Source organism: Poecilia formosa, unplaced genomic scaffold, assembly GCF_000485575.1.
Source record: "Poecilia formosa unplaced genomic scaffold, Poecilia_formosa-5.1.2 Scaffold269, whole genome shotgun sequence".
NCBI lineage: Eukaryota > Metazoa > Chordata > Actinopteri > Cyprinodontiformes > Poeciliidae > Poecilia > Poecilia formosa.
Genome location: NW_006800208.1, coordinates 703131 through 720146, shown reverse-complemented (window position 1 = coordinate 720146; position 17016 = coordinate 703131). Strand labels below are relative to the sequence as shown.

At 39.8% G+C, this 17016-nt stretch overlaps 1 protein-coding gene across 6 annotated transcripts; it reads left to right on the top strand.

The window, feature by feature from the left end:
• Positions 1–1851: 1851 nt before the first annotated feature.
• On the top strand, positions 1852–17016 carry rilpl1 (Rab interacting lysosomal protein-like 1). 6 transcript variants are annotated; one of them, XM_016681106.1, is made up of 10 exons: positions 1852–2469; positions 5509–5656; positions 7243–7361; positions 8114–8362; positions 9227–9397; positions 11041–11091; positions 11176–11330; positions 12249–12353; positions 13676–13763; positions 14844–14937. In XM_016681106.1, the coding sequence occupies exons 1-10, from the start codon at positions 2179–2181 to the stop codon at positions 14847–14849; spliced, it is 1383 nt and encodes a 460-aa protein (XP_016536592.1). In that variant the 5' UTR covers positions 1852–2178; the 3' UTR covers positions 14850–14937. The 6 variants fall into 6 exon arrangements, with proteins under 6 accessions (XP_016536592.1, XP_016536591.1, XP_016536593.1 ...); XM_016681105.1 differs by lacking the exon at positions 13676–13763 and having other exon boundaries at positions 1858–2469; positions 14844–17016; XM_016681109.1 differs by lacking the exons at positions 1852–2469; positions 13676–13763 and adding an exon at positions 3611–3694 and having other exon boundaries at positions 14844–17016.

The window sequence follows — 17016 nt, the reverse complement described above, 5'->3', positions numbered from 1 at the left end:
CTCTCCAGCGGTGGTAAGAGTAAAAATTTAACCCTCATGTTTACCTACCTTTTTTTTTTTTTTAATCTGGAATCTCAAAAAGAGCAATGGCATAAAATTGAAGTTGCCATTAAAACTGGCATTTTGTGTCTAATTTGCAAAAAGCAAGTCTAAAAATGTGCATAGCTGTGCATGTCGTTTATGTTTTTATTGTTGTGCATTATGTATTATGTGTCTTTGATTTATTGTGTTTATGTGGACCATCAGTCTTAAAAAAAATCAATCAATTATCACAAAAGGCAGCAGCAGCACGAGAGGGAGCAGAAGCAGCAGCAGGTTGAAAAGCACCGCCAAGTTTTCTTTTTTTTTGTTATTGTTGTTTTTTTCTTACTTTATGCACTTAAAAATATAATTTGAAACTCAAAAAAGTGATAGAGCTGAAAAATTGTTTTATCTAATGACTAGGTTATTGGAGTGGTTCTCATTAGTATTCAGGTGGAAGATGATAGTAAAAGCAGGACAATCCAGCACAGTCTGCTTAGTTCTTTTTGTCCAAACATAAGTATCCAGTTCAAATCAATTACTACGTCACACATTATTACATAACGTCAAAAAACAGTCAAAAAATATTTACTTCTCACCTTCATCAGCTCCATTGCAGCACGATTGAATGACTGCAGATATTAGTTGTGTCACACCGCCCTCTTGTGACAAGACGTTGCAATAACAGAAATAATAACATGTTTAAAATGCGAAATTTTATCCCAAAATATTCCATATTTATCTATCTGGACGGTAAACCTTTGAAACCAACACGTACAGTAGGTATTGCATATAACTTAGAACATAGTGCTTCTGGTAACAATATTTATTGTGACCTGGGCTCAGCAGTTTGTGTACGAACAAGACATTTCACTTGTTTAAACTATTTGCATCTGGTGTAATTTTAGCTAAGCTTTTTTTCATTTAGTGAAGTAACTAAAGGTGGGTAGAGCAGTCAGTAATTGTAATCAAGTAAGAGTAAGGTTACTTCAAATTACATTACTCAAGTAAAAAATTATGGTGCAGAAAAACTACTTGTAGAATCACGGAAGCCCATTTCCGCCACACATGAAGAGAAAGAAAACTTGTGTCTCATCGCTCATAATTATTATGAGATAGCGTCTCATAATAATGAGATCTTGATAGTATAATGAGATGCTATCTCCTTAGCTAAGGAGATGCTATCTCCTTAGCATCTCAATAGTTTGAGATGCTAAGGAGATAGCATCTCATAAGATAAAGATGTGTTGAAGAAAAACATCATGAGATGCTAATCTGAAATTAGCTCATCAGCTAATTTCTCCTATCTCCTACTAGCGTCTCATTATTATGAAATGCTGCAAGGAGATAGCATTCAGATTAGCATCAGATTAGCGTCTCATTATTTCGAGAAACTGTAAGGAGATAGCATCTCATGATATCTAAAGCTAATTATGACTTAGTTATTTCATAATGAGATACTCTCAATAATGACTAGCTACCTCATTATTATATGATACTAATTAGATTTTTGTACCTATCTCATTATTATCTCATAAAATAGTTGAGTCATACTTATGACATTTAAGGGTTTTTTTTCATCAGAGTGGCGAAAATTGACTTCCATGAATAACTTTTTTTTATTGCTACTTAACACCAACATCTGGATTTAGTTTAAACAGTGGGACAATTAACTAACAGGGGATAAATAACAGCAGCGGAGAAACTTAAATAAAAATGTACGTATCAACACATAAAAACAAAACACATGCACACCGTACTCCTAAATAAAATTAAGAATTTTTAATTAGAAACAGACTTAATTTTTTGAGTTTTATTTTGAGTCGCCTCGCCGGAAGTTCTGCTCCTTCACCGCTGCTATCATTGTGCTCATTGACAATGTTACCCGCTAGCTTCCAGGGGACATCCGCTCCGGCCGGGCAGCAATGGGACGACTGCGATTTTCATTCCAAACAAATCGATTCGAAGCTTGGAATGAGCGTCAAACGCTGAATAATTGGTGGTTTTAGTGTTTTAAATTCCTTTATGGTTTATTTCGGCCCTGGTTGTGAAGCGAAATCGTCCGGGGTGGAACTTGGCTGACTTGTTCGTCTCGGGGAAGGAAGTTTGTTGTGGCGAAGGAAGCGTAGGAAACCGGGAGGGCCGAAACATCCCGTCATGATGGAGGACTTCGGCTCGGCTCTGGAGAAGAACGTCGCCGACCTCACGGTGATGGACGTCTACGACATCGCGGCGGTGGTGGGCCAGGAGTTCGAGCGGATCATAGACCAGTACGGCTGCGAGGCTCTGTCCCGGCTGATGCCCAAAGTGGTGCGGGTGCTTGAGATCCTGGAGGTGATGGTGAGCCGCAGCAGCATGAGCCCGGACATCGAGGAGCTGCGGCTGGAGCTGGACAGGTTGCGGCTGGAGCGGATAGACCGGCTGGAGAAGGAGAAGAAGCACAGACAGGTGTGACAGAGCGGGGCAGCACGGCAGACTGACTGACCGAGGGAGAGCCATGTTGGTCTGGTTCTACCGACTCACTGCGCCGGTCTCACTACAGTGTGCTTACTGAAAATTTAACCCAAGAGAAATTACTTCATTAAAATATTATTGAAGTATAAAAATAAATATGTAAGTGAATCTTTTAAGGATACAAGTTAAAGTCATGAAAGGGCTGAAAATATTTGACTAATGAATTAAGAGCAAATTTCAAATGCAATAAATCTGGACGTAGTTTAAAAATAATAAAGTATTTTTACTAAATACTGACATTAAATCTGCGTTTCAGCAGCACTTACAAGGAAACCTCCAGACAACTTTCATATTTCTTTATTGTTATAAAGGGCTAACAATATGCCTGAGGTGATAGGTTGTTTTGTGCTCTAAAATCTTATTCAAAAGAATAAAATTTAGTTGTATTTACACGGTATTGTAGTTACATTGACTCCGAAATGAAGATGAAGCAGAAAAGGGGTCAATCAAGTGCCTAATATTTTCTTTTTATTTGAAGAATATTTTATTTATCTGAAATTATCACCCTAAAAGATAAAATAAAGTGTCCATTTACTAGACTTGAGCTCCGCTGTTGAACTAAGGCTGCACAAAATTATTCAAAGGACTGCAAACAACCCGAGCCTCACCTTTGACACCCCTGATATACAGTAACTTGTAAAAATATTCATGCCCATTCAATTTTTCAAAAAAAAAAAATAAAAATTATGATACAAACTTAAGTTCTTTGAGTTTTTTGCATAAACTCTCAATAAAATTACTAAATATATGCAGTTGCAAAGTACGAAACCAGACTTTAGAGAACAAAATGAAATGATTTAATCTGAGAATACATTGAAATAAACAGCTAAACAGTATAATAACAAAAACTACGAGTAAAAATCTCGATATGTAAACATAACGTAACATTCTGCTTCACATTTTACAGCTGCAGCTGATAAAGGAAAACATGGGCATGCTGTGATTTTTATTTAGCGGTAGCAGTCGGTCTGCTGCGTGCCGTAAAACAGTTTCCAGGTCAGCTTCTCGTGACAGTGACAGAGTCGGCAGCAGACTGATTAACTGGGTCTCATGACTGTGAGATAGTGGACGCCGTGGCTGGCGCGCGTGCGAGAAAAGTGCGACCGAGCTGCGTTGAGTTTCACGCGCAGAATACCTCAAACGCTCTCGTGGAAGAAATGTGAGTAGGACAGATAGCAGGTTAAGGTTTTTGTGGTAGTTTTATCCCTACAAAACTAATGAGGGCACTTTGCTTTTTTTCTCTCTCTCTCTCTTTCTAACACACAATAAGAAGCTGAAATGTTTTTTTCTGTAACTCCAGGAACATTAGCTGACCTTCTCTTGAGGTGCGCTTGCTTTTGAACAAAGGTCATCAGATGATTTAAACTCTCTGGATTTAGTTTCTTTTTTCTTTTTCTTTTTAGTTTATTTTAAACATTATTGGAAAATAAGAATAACTGCAACACAACTGAAACGGACGTTTCACACACTATTTAAACTTGAAACCAGAAATATAAAGATACATATGGTTTTTTTCCCCTCACTCTCTGAAGTTGAAACAAACCAAACTTCTCTTGTTTTAGGTTAGTTAAAATTACAACAATTATTTCTATTTGCTAAATGCCCCGACGATGAGTGAATATGTCAGAGATTTATTTGTTAATGTCGTATAACCGGCCTAAAATAAGAAAAGCTTGGTCTGATTTAACGTGAGAGGAAAGGTGACTGTAAACTTCTGGCTTCAATAATATCAGATCAGTCAGTAGATATTATAATATTAAAGAAAAAAAGAGGTGTGCTGTCTAAATGAACAGACAAACCTAAAAAACAAACAGATGAACTGACTCGTTTCCTTCTGTCTCGGTGCTGCAGCGCACAGAGAGTTGCTAACAATACATTAATTATCCTGGTCGGTTTCATTTCAGCGGTTCTTCCAGATGATTCATCTCCCGTCTTGTTGATGGAGTTGACCTGGATGGCATCTCAAGGGTTCATTTACTTAGATGAGTCAAAATCTCTCAGAGTGAGAGATTATCCTGAGCAGAGCAGTTTAACCAAGTGGAAAATTTGAGAGATCCTTTCTTTACGTCAGTCAGGTCTAAACGCAGAGTTAATAGTAGCTCTTCCTCAGCTGCAGAACCAGAACCAGCTGTTTCTAATGCAGCTCATGAAAAGCCTTTATTCATCGTTATTTGGAATTTTTGATATAATTCTGAAAAATGTATAGAAACCTTCCTACATTCAGAGGTAGAGCCACGCAGAATACTGCAGCAGTTTGTGTCACAGCAGCCGTATGAAAAGCCTCTGACTGAAGACGGTGTGTTGCTGTGTATCACAGTTATTTGGGGTTAGCTGGTTACCTTAATAACAGCCCATGACTATTGCTTCTAGATGTACTAGCATACTTTCAGCCAGCTGACAAGCAGTGCACAGCAACAAGTTGGAGAGGGGCCATCACATTGTTCTGACTTTACCCTCCACAATAGGATTGCTCCGATAAGTAGGCCCAGAAATCCTTTATTTTGGGACATAAGTGATCGGCTGATGTTAACGTCAAACCGCCCACCAGGTCACGTCTCTGCCGTTGTTAATTTAGCAACTTTGTCGCCATATTTAGCAACTTTCCAAAAGAAAATGCTATTGACTGCAGCTTCAGGCACCTGTCTACCCATGTCTTATGATGTTTGTGTTTTTTGTTCTATCTTTTGAAATGTTGTCGTGCTTTCTTGCGCAGTGACAATAACTGAATTCTGATTTGCTGTGAATCAGACTTTACTGTGGTGTAAAATTTAAAGACATGACTCAGATACAGACCCTGTGTTAGCCAGGATGTTCACGCTGTCGTGAAATGAAAACTCGTTCCTTATTAGTTCTCACTTAAAGTGAGACAGCACCGCTACATCTCTGGATCTGGGTCAGATCAGCAGATTATGGAGCTTCACTTTGAGATTTAAGTCGTGTAATAATGATTTGTTTAAAAATGTGTGTGTTCAGGAGTTGGAGCGGGTGGAGGACGTGTGGCGGGGAGAGGCCCAGGACCTCCTGTCCCAGATCGCTCAGCTGCAGGAGGAGAACAAGAACCTCCTGTCCAACATGTCCCTCAAAGACTCTGTGAACGAGGAGGACCTGCAGAGGCACGAGGGTGAGGCCGGCGCTCCTGAGAGCACGCCGTAGAGACCCGGAGGTCACGTGTTCTTCTCACCAAAGGTCGTCACGGTTAAAACTAAAACGTAACGAAATGGCGAAAACTGAAATTGAGGAAACGTTTTCGTTAACTAAAGTAAATAGAAACGGTAATTAGTGAAGAAAAACTGGAACTATATCATGCGTTTATAAAACTAAAACATACTGAAATCATAAATGTTCTTTGTTTTCGTGTTTGTGAATCTATTTATTGGGCTTTCGACTAGATTCATTTCCCACACACAAACAGTTCATGTTGGACGCCTGCAAATTACGAAGCTCAATATTCTGCTTGACGCAAAATGGCTTCAGCAAAAGTTGGGAGAAAACACCAGAATCTGTCATTTGCTTTGTAATAACTGAATACATTTTTAGAAAATGGGATCTTCTGCTGAGTATTTACTGACCAAATTGATGTGTTCATAATCACAATGCAACACTTTGAATTCTGAACCAAAAAATGAACCAAAGTCTGAAAAAACTGAGACGACTAATAAAGACTAAATTAAAACTAAACAACACTGATCTAATAGGAACTAACAAAAACTCACAAACGCATTCTAAAAACTAAGACTAAATGAAATATACAAACAAAAAGTCACAAAGAAATAAAACTAAACTACAATGAAAAACCCAAAACTATTAGAATCCTCTTTATGACATAATATATGTAGAGACGTTCGGAGCTCATGTTTGTTTTACTGACTTGATCTTATTATTACTTCACACTACTTCAATGCGCTACGTAATTGATTTTTTTTCTTCCTTTGGACAGTGGAAATGTTTACACCTGTTCATCCAAGTGGGAAACGATAGTTCACGTTCCATCATAATGGAGATGAATAACATTTTAATGATTTATTAAAACACAATGAGATGAAAATTGGACTCAAAGCTTCAGTGACTGAAGTGTCACCCAAAGACAAAAGGTGAAAGATTTTGCAGCATTTTCTTCTAACCAAAACCGTCTAAGGTTATAATGTTAGCTAATCCATGCCAATATAGCATATTAATCTTGTTAATGAGAATACAGATGTTGTCGTTTCCTGTTTTAAAGTTAATGCCAGGAATAAACCTAATTCTCTTTCATTTCTCTGCAGAAGTTGCTTTAAACATATTTGAGAGAAATGCTTTGTTCTTCTGTTGCTTGAGGTTACGACCCGGAAAGGTCAATTTTGTATTTTCACGTTGTGGAATTTGACATTTTCTCTTCAAAAAACAAAACAAAACGTAAAAAGTCCGCTACATGTCTCTCAGTTCTTCGCTCAACGGCCTCGCACAGAGGCGCACACAAAGAAAGCCTTCTCTGTGTCCGCCTCGTCTCGACCTCTGTGTCGTCCGACACAGAGGCCGCAGTGATCCCGCCGCCCCGCCGGACAGACCAGCCTCAGTGCTGGTCAACACCTGCCAGACTCGCACACAAATCGGCCTCCGTGGCTTCTCCCCCCTCTCTCTCTGCTAATAAACGCTGGGGATTAAAAAAAAAAAAATGTCAGAAATAGATCTTCTCAGTTTGCAGTCCAACACTCAGCTGCTCTCTTCCAGGGATGACGGAGAGGGAGAAGCAGGTGATGATGAAGCTGAAGGAGGTGGTGGACAAGCAGAGGGATGAGATTCGAGCGAAGGACCGCGAGCTAACGTTGAAAAACGAGGACGTAGAAGCAGTAAGGCCACTTCCTCTGCAAAGGGGCGTCAAAGAGAATGGCAGGAGAAACTTACACCGCAAAAACACAACATCTTACCAAGTGGTTTTGTCTAGTTTCTAGCGAGAATATCTTAGAATACTTGGGGGAAAAGACTGAAATAACTTACAAGTAACTTTTTTAGAAAGATACAGGAGCTTGTTTTAAGTTAATAATTCCTGAATATTGATGAAAAAGTGCAAGTTCCACTAGCAGATTATTTCACTTGTAACATGGAATTAAATCTATTATTAGTGAAAAATCTGCCAGTTGAACTAGTACTTCTTCATCAATATTAAGGAATTATTGATTTAAAACAAGCTCCTATATCTTACTGAAAAATAACTTGTAAATTATATTTTCTTATTTCAAATGAATTAAGATAATTGCACCAAAGACTACGTCAGATATACATGGTAAGATTTTGTGTTTTTACAATGTTGGCATCAAATTTCTTTTTTTTTTAATACTCCCTCCACATTGTTGCATATCTGCCTTACGTTTGATTGGCCGTTAAAGTTAACCTTCTGTTATGGCCTCATGCATTCAACACTGCAGTGTAGATGATCTTAACCAGCGAATTTGTTCTGGATTGTCCTCCAGATTGTAACTATCCCCTTTTTTGAAGGACAATTGCATTTACAGAAACTTCATAAATCATTTTACTTGTTATTTCTCTTGTTTTATTTGTTTATTTTGTATGTTTAAAACAACTCCGTCTTTTCCTCCTGCAGCTCCAGCAGCAGCAGTCTCGCCTCATGAAAATCAACCACGACCTGCGGCACAAGATCTCCGTGGTGGAGGCTCAGGGCAAAGCGCTGATCGGGCAGAAGGTGGAGCTGGAGGCCGGCGCCCAGGCACAGGCGCAGGAAGTCTGCGCCCTGCGGCAGGAAGTGACGCGCCTACGGGAGCGTCTCCACGGAGAGCCGACGGCGCAGAGGCCCGAGGAGCTCCTGGTGCCTCAGCCGCCGTCACCGGCAGAGGTGAGAGACGCACAGAGATCAAGTTCAGGCTGACAGCTGCTTTTAAATATATCAGGGACAACTCTGAGACGCTTGGAATTTAAATATTTGCTCGTATTTAATGTCGGCGGTTTAACGAGACAAAAGAAGTGACTTCATTCAGCTGTGATAGATGTGTTTCCTCCATGGACTCGTCAAGGTTTTTCTCTGTAGCTTTGCTGTTTTTTATGTTTCCATAGTATAACCTCAATTTCTCTTTCAAGCTGCCTTATGCAATTTTTATAAACACTATTTCATTTTATTTTTTTACATGTTTCTTAAAACTGTCACTATGTCATGCTAGTATGTGAAATAGTGAAAAAATAAAACTCCTCCCATAAATGCATTGTTCCTGGTCTAAAGCAACCAGTCACAGCCAGGAGGAGGATCTTAGCGCTGTCAGTTAAGCTTGCATACGCGCTGCTAAATGTGCTAATGGTGGAAAACCAAGACATCATTCCAGGAAAACTTTATATCCACCACCAGGCTAACTAGCCTTGGCATTCATGGCAGAACAAGCTGTAGCCTAGCAAAGAGCAAGGGCAAGGGTGTGAGCGTTGCATCCATGAGGGTGATTGACAGTGCTAAGACCCTCCTCTTGGCTCTGATTGGTTGTTTTTGACTGAGCAATGGATTTCTGCAGTAAGCATTGGGACCCAGTTTATGTGCTTCATCCTGCATTGTCTCGACACAGTGAAGGTTTAAAAAATTTAAATGAAACACGTTTTTTAAAAATTAAAGTTAAATCCTCCAAGTTGATGCGCAGAAACATTCTGCTGAAGATCTTCCGTCACATTTACCTCAGAGACTGTTTGGGGAATAATAAAGTGTTTTTCATTTCGCCAGCGGGATAAGAGCGCCGCAGTGGTTTTGAGCACTGAGGGTTGGTCAGACAGACCGGGCGCCTGCCGGCTGACGGCGGGGGGCTTCGAGCCGCCTCCGCAGACCCATACTTCCTTCCTCAGCTCAGAAGGAAATGAAGATGAGGAGGCAGAGGACGAAGCTGCGTGGCTTTGGGTAATGCAGGCTGGCGTGATGTTTAGTTTTCTCCACGACGACGGCTTCAAAAAGCTGCCGGTCTAACGGCGTGACGCGGGCGGAGTGGCTCTGCATGGCAGTCTGAAAACTAACACGTGTCAGCGGGGGATTTGTTTTTTCCTCTCCCGCCAAGTGGGTGAGAACTTTTAGATGACTGCACTGACGATGCCTCTAAATATAGATCAGCATGACGACTCAACCTCAGGCGGCACTTGAAGTTGTTGTTTCAGTGATCAACAAACCCTGAAAGGCTGGTTCATCTTCCAACCAAAAAGAAACAAGTGGGGGATTTTTTAGCAGGTGTTTTAGGCAGCAATAGACTTAGAAATATTAGACGATTTATTTTTAGAGGTTATATTTAATCATCTGTGTGTTCGTTGGAAACTCCCAACGTGCAACAAAAAGATCAAAGGATCTCATGTGGAGATAAAAATGTCACATCAGTAAAATATTCAGTGGAAACTCTGAACCTCAAATGAAATTGGTTGGAATAGATCATTTATATATTGAGTGTCTGAATATGAAAACATGTTTCCCTGTTGAAAATAATAGACAATAATAGACACCGACAAGCCCACCCACCAAAACATACACAACACTTAAAATCAGCCATTTTCAACCTATTAGTCATTAAAACTATACTATATGACTGCTACAATGTTAGCAGAAGTGTTCCTAAAATAAGAAAATTGAACACTTTTCCAGTTTCTCTGGGACATATTGATGATTAAGAACGTAAAAACGGACCAGTACAAGACAGGTGTGTAGTTCTGTGAATTCCCCACATACTTCATCTGAAGAGCCGCGATCGACTCTGACTGACGTAGACGCGCGACAGAAATCACATCATTTTGTTCACAGAGAAGCATCCGCCTCCCGAACTTGACGCCAGGCCCAGTCGAAGTGTCATGTGATTGATCAGAAGTTTGTCGCCGTGTTTTATGCAGAAATGCTCTCGGACAGCTCTGTTGATATTTCTCTCCAACAAGCCCTCTTCTACTGTTCATACCAGAAGGCGACATGAATACCTTTTTAAGAACATTTATCTGATGCGGTGAGAAATGATGTACATTTGTACATAAATAACTTTTGTAGTAATAACCATACTGTCAAATGGCTAATAACTCCTGTAAATTGCAGCGTCATTATCCACAGAGGCCGCCTGCTGAAAAGCGCGTCTCTCTTTTGGTGTTTGTGTGAACCCCGGAGGTCAGCAGCTTCAGCAGAAAACATTTTTCCTTATTTCTTCTGTTCTGTGGCCTCAGTTGAGTGTTCACTTATTTTGTCATAAATGAGAAAGTGGTGTCCATTTAAAAATTGGAAAACTGATTGAATTTGGAAAAAATTGTAATTAAATGTATGATGTCAGACGTTGTTCCTTTAAAACTTGTATCCATAAGAGTAAATTCTAACCAGTCCCTGCGTGGCTTAGTGAGCTGCATGTGTTTGGGGTGTTTTTCTTTAACCGAATGCGATTGTTTCTGGTTTGCTGAGTTAAAAGTGAGAAACACGTCACATCTTTAAGACAAAAGAGATACAGACAAACTAATTACATGTTTTAAACAAAAAAAAACAAAACAAAAACGCTCATATCTGACTTGAAGTCCAACATCTGCCACCAGGAGGCGATGTGTGACGAGGACATGCCTGGTGTGTTCCAATATTTCACCAAGGTATCCTCGCCTCGTACCCGCTTCCTCCTCCTTCCATGCTGGCCGGTTTAGTTCACTCTATGTGATGCACCACTGTCTCGGCAGGAGGCGATGTGCGAGGAGGAGTCGGGCGGAGTGGACCCGAAAGACCCCAACCGGCCCCGCTTCACGCTGCAGGAGCTGAGGGACGTCTTGCACGAGAGGAATGAGCTGAAGGCCAAAGTGTTCCTACTGCAGGAAGAGCTGACGTACTACAAGAGGTAGATGGAGTGGAGTGGATTCTTCCTAGCTTATGACTGGACTAACAATAACAGAGCTGCTTCCTTTCAATCGTTCTTCTTCTGGCCTTCATGCTGGGCTGATTTCCTGTTGATGTGATGCTATTTGGAACGAAAAAAGATCACTTTGCATACTGTGGTTTCTCTTGTTGCATCGTACCTTTGAGTCATCCTCATCTGTCTATATCTTTTTAAACAACAAATAGTAACAATTTTCCACAGTGTCATTCTTCTATCTGTACCCATTATAAATTATATGAACATTCCACGTTATAAATAAACAAAAGAAGAGATATCGATAATATTGTCAAAAGTTATAACAATGAGTACAATACAGTCACCCAATCATAATGGTATTTTTTTTTACTGAAAGTGTACAGTGAGTGCAAAAATCTATCTACTATTAAATTGTCTGTGTCCGTCTTGGAATGGTTGTTGCTGTAAATAAATTGGGGGCTCGTCCAGGATCTTTATTTTTCAGATACTTGTAAGAGGCTAAATAAACCCAACAAAAGTAAAATATGAGAGTCCTGCTTGAAGACTTCAATAAAAACTATTTATTTAGTAAAGTTTTATAATCCAACAATATTTGGAAAAACAAGCATTTGTCCAAATATTTTCTTCATGAGCCTCAACTCATGTATACTTCAATGTATTTCTATGGTGCTAGTCCAAGTTTCATTCAATTCACCACTTGGTACAATATGGCTCTTTCTCACTTAGTTTTCTGCACTCATTTCGCAATAAAATAAACACATTGCCACATTCTTTTGTTCATTGCCAACATGTTCTTGTGTAAAATGCATTTTTCTTGATTTGTTAGCGTATTCAGAGGAAACACTTTCATCCTGCATTTTCCACACATATGTGCTTGATGACTGTAATCGTTTCTTTTCACAGTGATGAAGTAGACGATGACATCGCAACTCCTTCTCCGTCTCCCTCCCCTGAGCTGAGGACCCGCTCTCGGTCGTCCGCCCAGCCCGAATCGGGAATCAAGCGACTGTAAGTCACAGCTTCATGCCCACAAACACACCTGACCTGTAGGGTGGGCAGCAGCCTGTCACAGTCTCCCTCCCTGCTCTGCGTTAAGGCAAATGATTAGTTTGCATGTGCAAATCAAAGGGTGTCGTTTTGCTTTCTTGCTTCAGCCGTTTATCTCCCAGAGAAGCGGATCTGCAGGTTCATAACTTTATTTCAAGCTTGTAGCAGTACATCACAACCTTACACACACACATACACACATCCAAAAGAAATTCTGTTATTGGTCATCTGAGGAAAACAGCACATTGCGACAGTCTCTTCCTGCGTTTGTCTGGCTGTGAAAATAAACTAGAGGTTACACAGTGAAACTTGCTGAACTCTAAATATGTGCTCTTTGTGGCTGCATGGGAAAATGTATGTTCTCTGAAAACTTTCGCTACCAAACACAAACCCAGTGATCTACCATAAGTAGCCACTAGGTAGAAATCTGACGATCCGGGAAATTCTTTTCCCGCTTTTGTTGTTGCCTTTTCTGTGTTTGTCACTAACACTCTCCACCTACACTCTACAAACATGATTGTCTTTTTAAATTGTTGTTAATGAAGGCCTTTATGTGCAGTTTAAAACAGCTTCTCCTCACATGTTGGCTTTTTTGGTGCTTGAGACCATTATTGTCTCTTCATGCTTGCTTTATTGTAGTTTAGGAGAACTAATAATAACTACGAAAAGTTTCAAGAACAGCACTATGTATTTAAAGTCAGGAATACAGTAGCTCCGTTTCCACTACAAATGTGCGCAAAACTGTTGATATTCCGCTAATGTTAAAAAAACAAACAAACTACAATTTCACAATTACGGTGTTTCCGTTAAATTAGAAATGCAATTAAAATCACACGTGAATAAGTTTGTTCATGTCGTAAGTCATTGCGAAACATCCTCCTACCACTTCCTGTCGTCTTCTTCATCATTTCCGCTAGCAGTAACATCCAGTTGTTGACTCTTGAACTGCGAAAAAAGTATTTCCGTTGTAGTTTTGCGAAAAACGCTAATTTCGATATGGCAGAAAAAAACATTTTTATCGAGAAACTTGAGGGTTTTTTTTCCGGAATTGCCTTGTTTCCATTCAGCAAATTTATTTTCATAATTCCAAATTTCACAGTTTTATGGTGGATGGAAACGCAGCTAGTGTTTCATTGTGTGTGTGTGAATGAACTCTGACATGACTTTTGTTACATCCCCCCCCCCCCCCCCCCTCTTCCTCCTCCTCCTCCTCCTTTGTTACATCCCCCACCCCCACCCTCCTCTTCCTCCTCCTCTTCCTCCTCTTCCTCTCTGTGCAACAGGATCTTCACAGCCATAATGCCGATGGTGGCGGCTGGTTTGATCCCAGATGACCCCACTTTACAGCCAATCAGACGCCTCATGTCGCTTGTATGACTTTATTTTGGCTTTCAGCCCGTCACGGTTCCTGCTAACAGCCTCCACCCCGCTGCATGTGCCTCACCTTTGTAGTATTCTGATTGGCTGATTGTGGGGCTGTCTGATTGTTGTGGTGGATCATTAAAAAAAATAAATAAATCAGCCAGTCAGAATAGACGTTAGTTTTGTTTCACTCAATCACTTTGGCCTTTATGTTCTTTAGTGAATCACTTTCTAATGTTTGCACTGATCAATTTATAGGGTTCACAGTAAAATCTGCAGAGATTAATTTAAAATAAATTCTGTAACTTTCAAATCATTTAGACCTCTGAGAGATCTAACAGACAAGATCACTGTAGGATATTTAAAATTAAATCGTTTTAAGTGTCAATGAATCAAAGAATCTCGCAAAAGAGCATTTGTGAGGTCAGACACTGATGTTGGACTCTCTCACTCATGTCCTCATGCACTGTTACGTTGAAACTGGTCCAACATGGTTGGGATTGTCCAAAAGTTCCTTTCACTGGGACTGAGGAGCCATCGTCTCTAAATCAAGAGATGATGATGATGATGCTGGTGATGGTAGCATAATGCCGTGGGATTGTTTCACTACGATATCCTCCATTGTGGATGGAATAATGGAAAAACATCTTGAAGCAGCAGCTAGAGTCTAGCTGCTAGACTGATGAAACCCAAAAGCAGTTGTGTGGAAACTGGAAGTATCACTGATATTAAGAGTTGCTGACAAAATGTACGAAGTATAAAGTATAAATTCTGCAGCTGCTTCTGGGTCTGTCAGTAGTCGGAGAGCAATAAAAACATTTATATCAGATCTTTTACATCATTTGCAACATTTTTCCTAATGAATTTCCCCTAAGCACAATATTTTCTTTCTCCTAGTTTTTTGTTTTTTTGCTATGAAATTTAAACAAGATCTAAAACCACAACTAAACTCTATCCCCAAAGAGCCCTGGAGGGGGCGACATTAACAGCACTGTTACCCTAACTCCTAACACCGCTTTTCATGTTTTGTTCAGTTCCTGACCTCACAGACATGACTGTGTTTCAAACCTCTCTGTGTCGTCTCTTCAGGTTTAGCTTCTTTTCACGTGACAAGCAGCGCGGCGCGCAGCGGGGAGCGCCAATCGACGCCGGAGGCGGCTTCAGGTCCTGGATGCAAAAAGACGACGTGTACACAGAACAAGCCCAGGAGGCTCTGCAGCATCTGTAGGATGCAAGAATACACTCCACTCCTCCCCACGCACATCAAACTACCGCTACAGACTCATTCTGTGCTTCAACCTGAGGGGCCTCGCAAGAAACAAGAGGATCTTTTCGGAGAAATGCATCAAGAGGTTTATTTAAATAAGAGACGATACGTTGTCAGTTTAGAGACTGTGCAGCTTTGAAACGCCAGACAGTGTTTTAGTTTTCCAGGAATCGTTTCCACAGGAGGTGGTAGACCCACGTTGAAGGATGGAGAGGCTGGATGTTGACGAGAAGACAAGACGGGAGCGTCAAGCAAATTTATTTCGACTGAAAAAAGGAAGTTCTCCACATTTTTATTTTTTATCAGTAGAAGGTGAAGCTGCGAGGGAAAATTTGACACCGTTTCGTTTTACAGTATTTTAACGTTTCCAGCCACTTTGGTCCCGACATGTGATCACCACCAGCATTTAGGGACTTCTGAGCGGCTCCACAGATCAACTCTGCGTCTAATCATGATTTAAATACTGGAGATACTGGAGGCCATTTCTTCAAAGAAAACAGCGTGAATGAGTAAAGTTGAGGCCATGTCAAAACAGTAAACTGAAACTCAAACAAATGACAAAAATGGCAAACTTTGGCTTTATGCCATGATTGAGATAATTATAATATTATACCATGGACGTCTTCAGCTTTTTTTTAGCATAAGAAATTAAATTCAGGAGATCTTATCTCATTAAGTTACGTTAAGCAACCTCCCTAGTTCTTATTATAAGGCCTAAATACATGCCTTATCCCTGAGTCAGCAGATTTTTTACATTAAAATCTTGTCATTTATACATAATGGTAACAATATTTTAGTAAAACAAAGAGGACAAGGGTTTTCAAATCATTGTAGAGCCAAAAACATTAATAGGGTTTGTGTGCCCTATTAAAAACAAACACATAAGGTTGACACTTTTATGGGAGTGATTTCTATTTTCTCGTCTATTTTCAGTAATAAGAGTGGATTTGGGTTTCTCCCTAAAAAATATAGCTTTCAAATCAACCACTGTAGCTTTGTCATAGAATTACAGTATAATAATTAATAATTTTGAGATCGCTTATGTAGCTTCTATGCGATATTTAACATAAAAATTTTGTGATGTCGGATTTTCTTGGCAGAAATGGGATTCCATAGAAAATGTTATTCGTTCTTTTTGTTTTGACTCATTATGAAATGAACCATTTTCTCCATCAACTAGCAATACTTTTCTACCAGTTGTATCTGAATGTATAAAATAATCCTCCACTTATATACTTCTGCAACTCTAACGATGCCAAATCAGCCCCGGTGTTTGGTTCCAAACTTTGAAAACCGAAACTAAAGTCGGCTTTAGTTTCGCCGACTTAACCAAAACATTTTGTTTTACATCCGCTTTATTTCATGATTTCATGCAGATGTTTCTCTGTGTTACATTACGTTTATACAAGTCATGGGAAAAAATATATGGAAAGGTGTGTTTAATGAAAGCTCAAATTTACAAAGTTGTAGACCACGTAATACAGAGCAAACACCATGTTGCTGTCCTCTGAATGGATCATTTTCAGCTTGGCAGTGTAGACATCAGGAAAGTCACACAGGAGATAAAATATTTTGGATGAGAAGGATGCAGTTTTTATTTCGTTTTATTTTATTTTTTTATGTTTTTACAGTTTGTGCTTCATTCGCTGCAGTGAGATAAGCTGTGTGTTTTAATAGTGACAGCACTTTATCCTTATTTACGCTCCTCAGAGAGCCGGAATAAATTATTGTAAAAGGACAAGAATGCTATATAGCAAGAATACGATGATAAAGGCAAGTGTGTTTGTGTGTGTGTGCAATTAAGCAATTTCTCTCTTTTTCTCTCACATAATTAAGCCTGGAAGGACAATAACACAGAATTAAAGGGAAGTCCAGACAAAGCAGCTCAATATTTCTCTTCTATCATGTCTGCACTCTGACAGGCAGATGTAACAAAAGCATCATGGCTCCAGTTCAAACCTGTTTCTTTAGTAATTAAAGTCATTAACATGAAAA

Excerpts from the sequence above, each read along its gene's own strand:
- rilpl1 (XM_016681105.1), top strand. The coding sequence starts at position 2,179 with ATGATGGAGGACTTCGGCTCGGCTCTGGAGAAGAACGTCGCCGACCTC. Across the intron at positions 5,657-7,242 it reads GGACCTGCAGAGGCACGAGG|GGATGACGGAGAGGGAGAAG; the intron begins GTGAGGCCGGCG and ends GCTCTCTTCCAG. Across the intron at positions 9,398-11,040 it reads ACGAAGCTGCGTGGCTTTGG|GAGGCGATGTGTGACGAGGA; the intron begins GTAATGCAGGCT and ends ATCTGCCACCAG.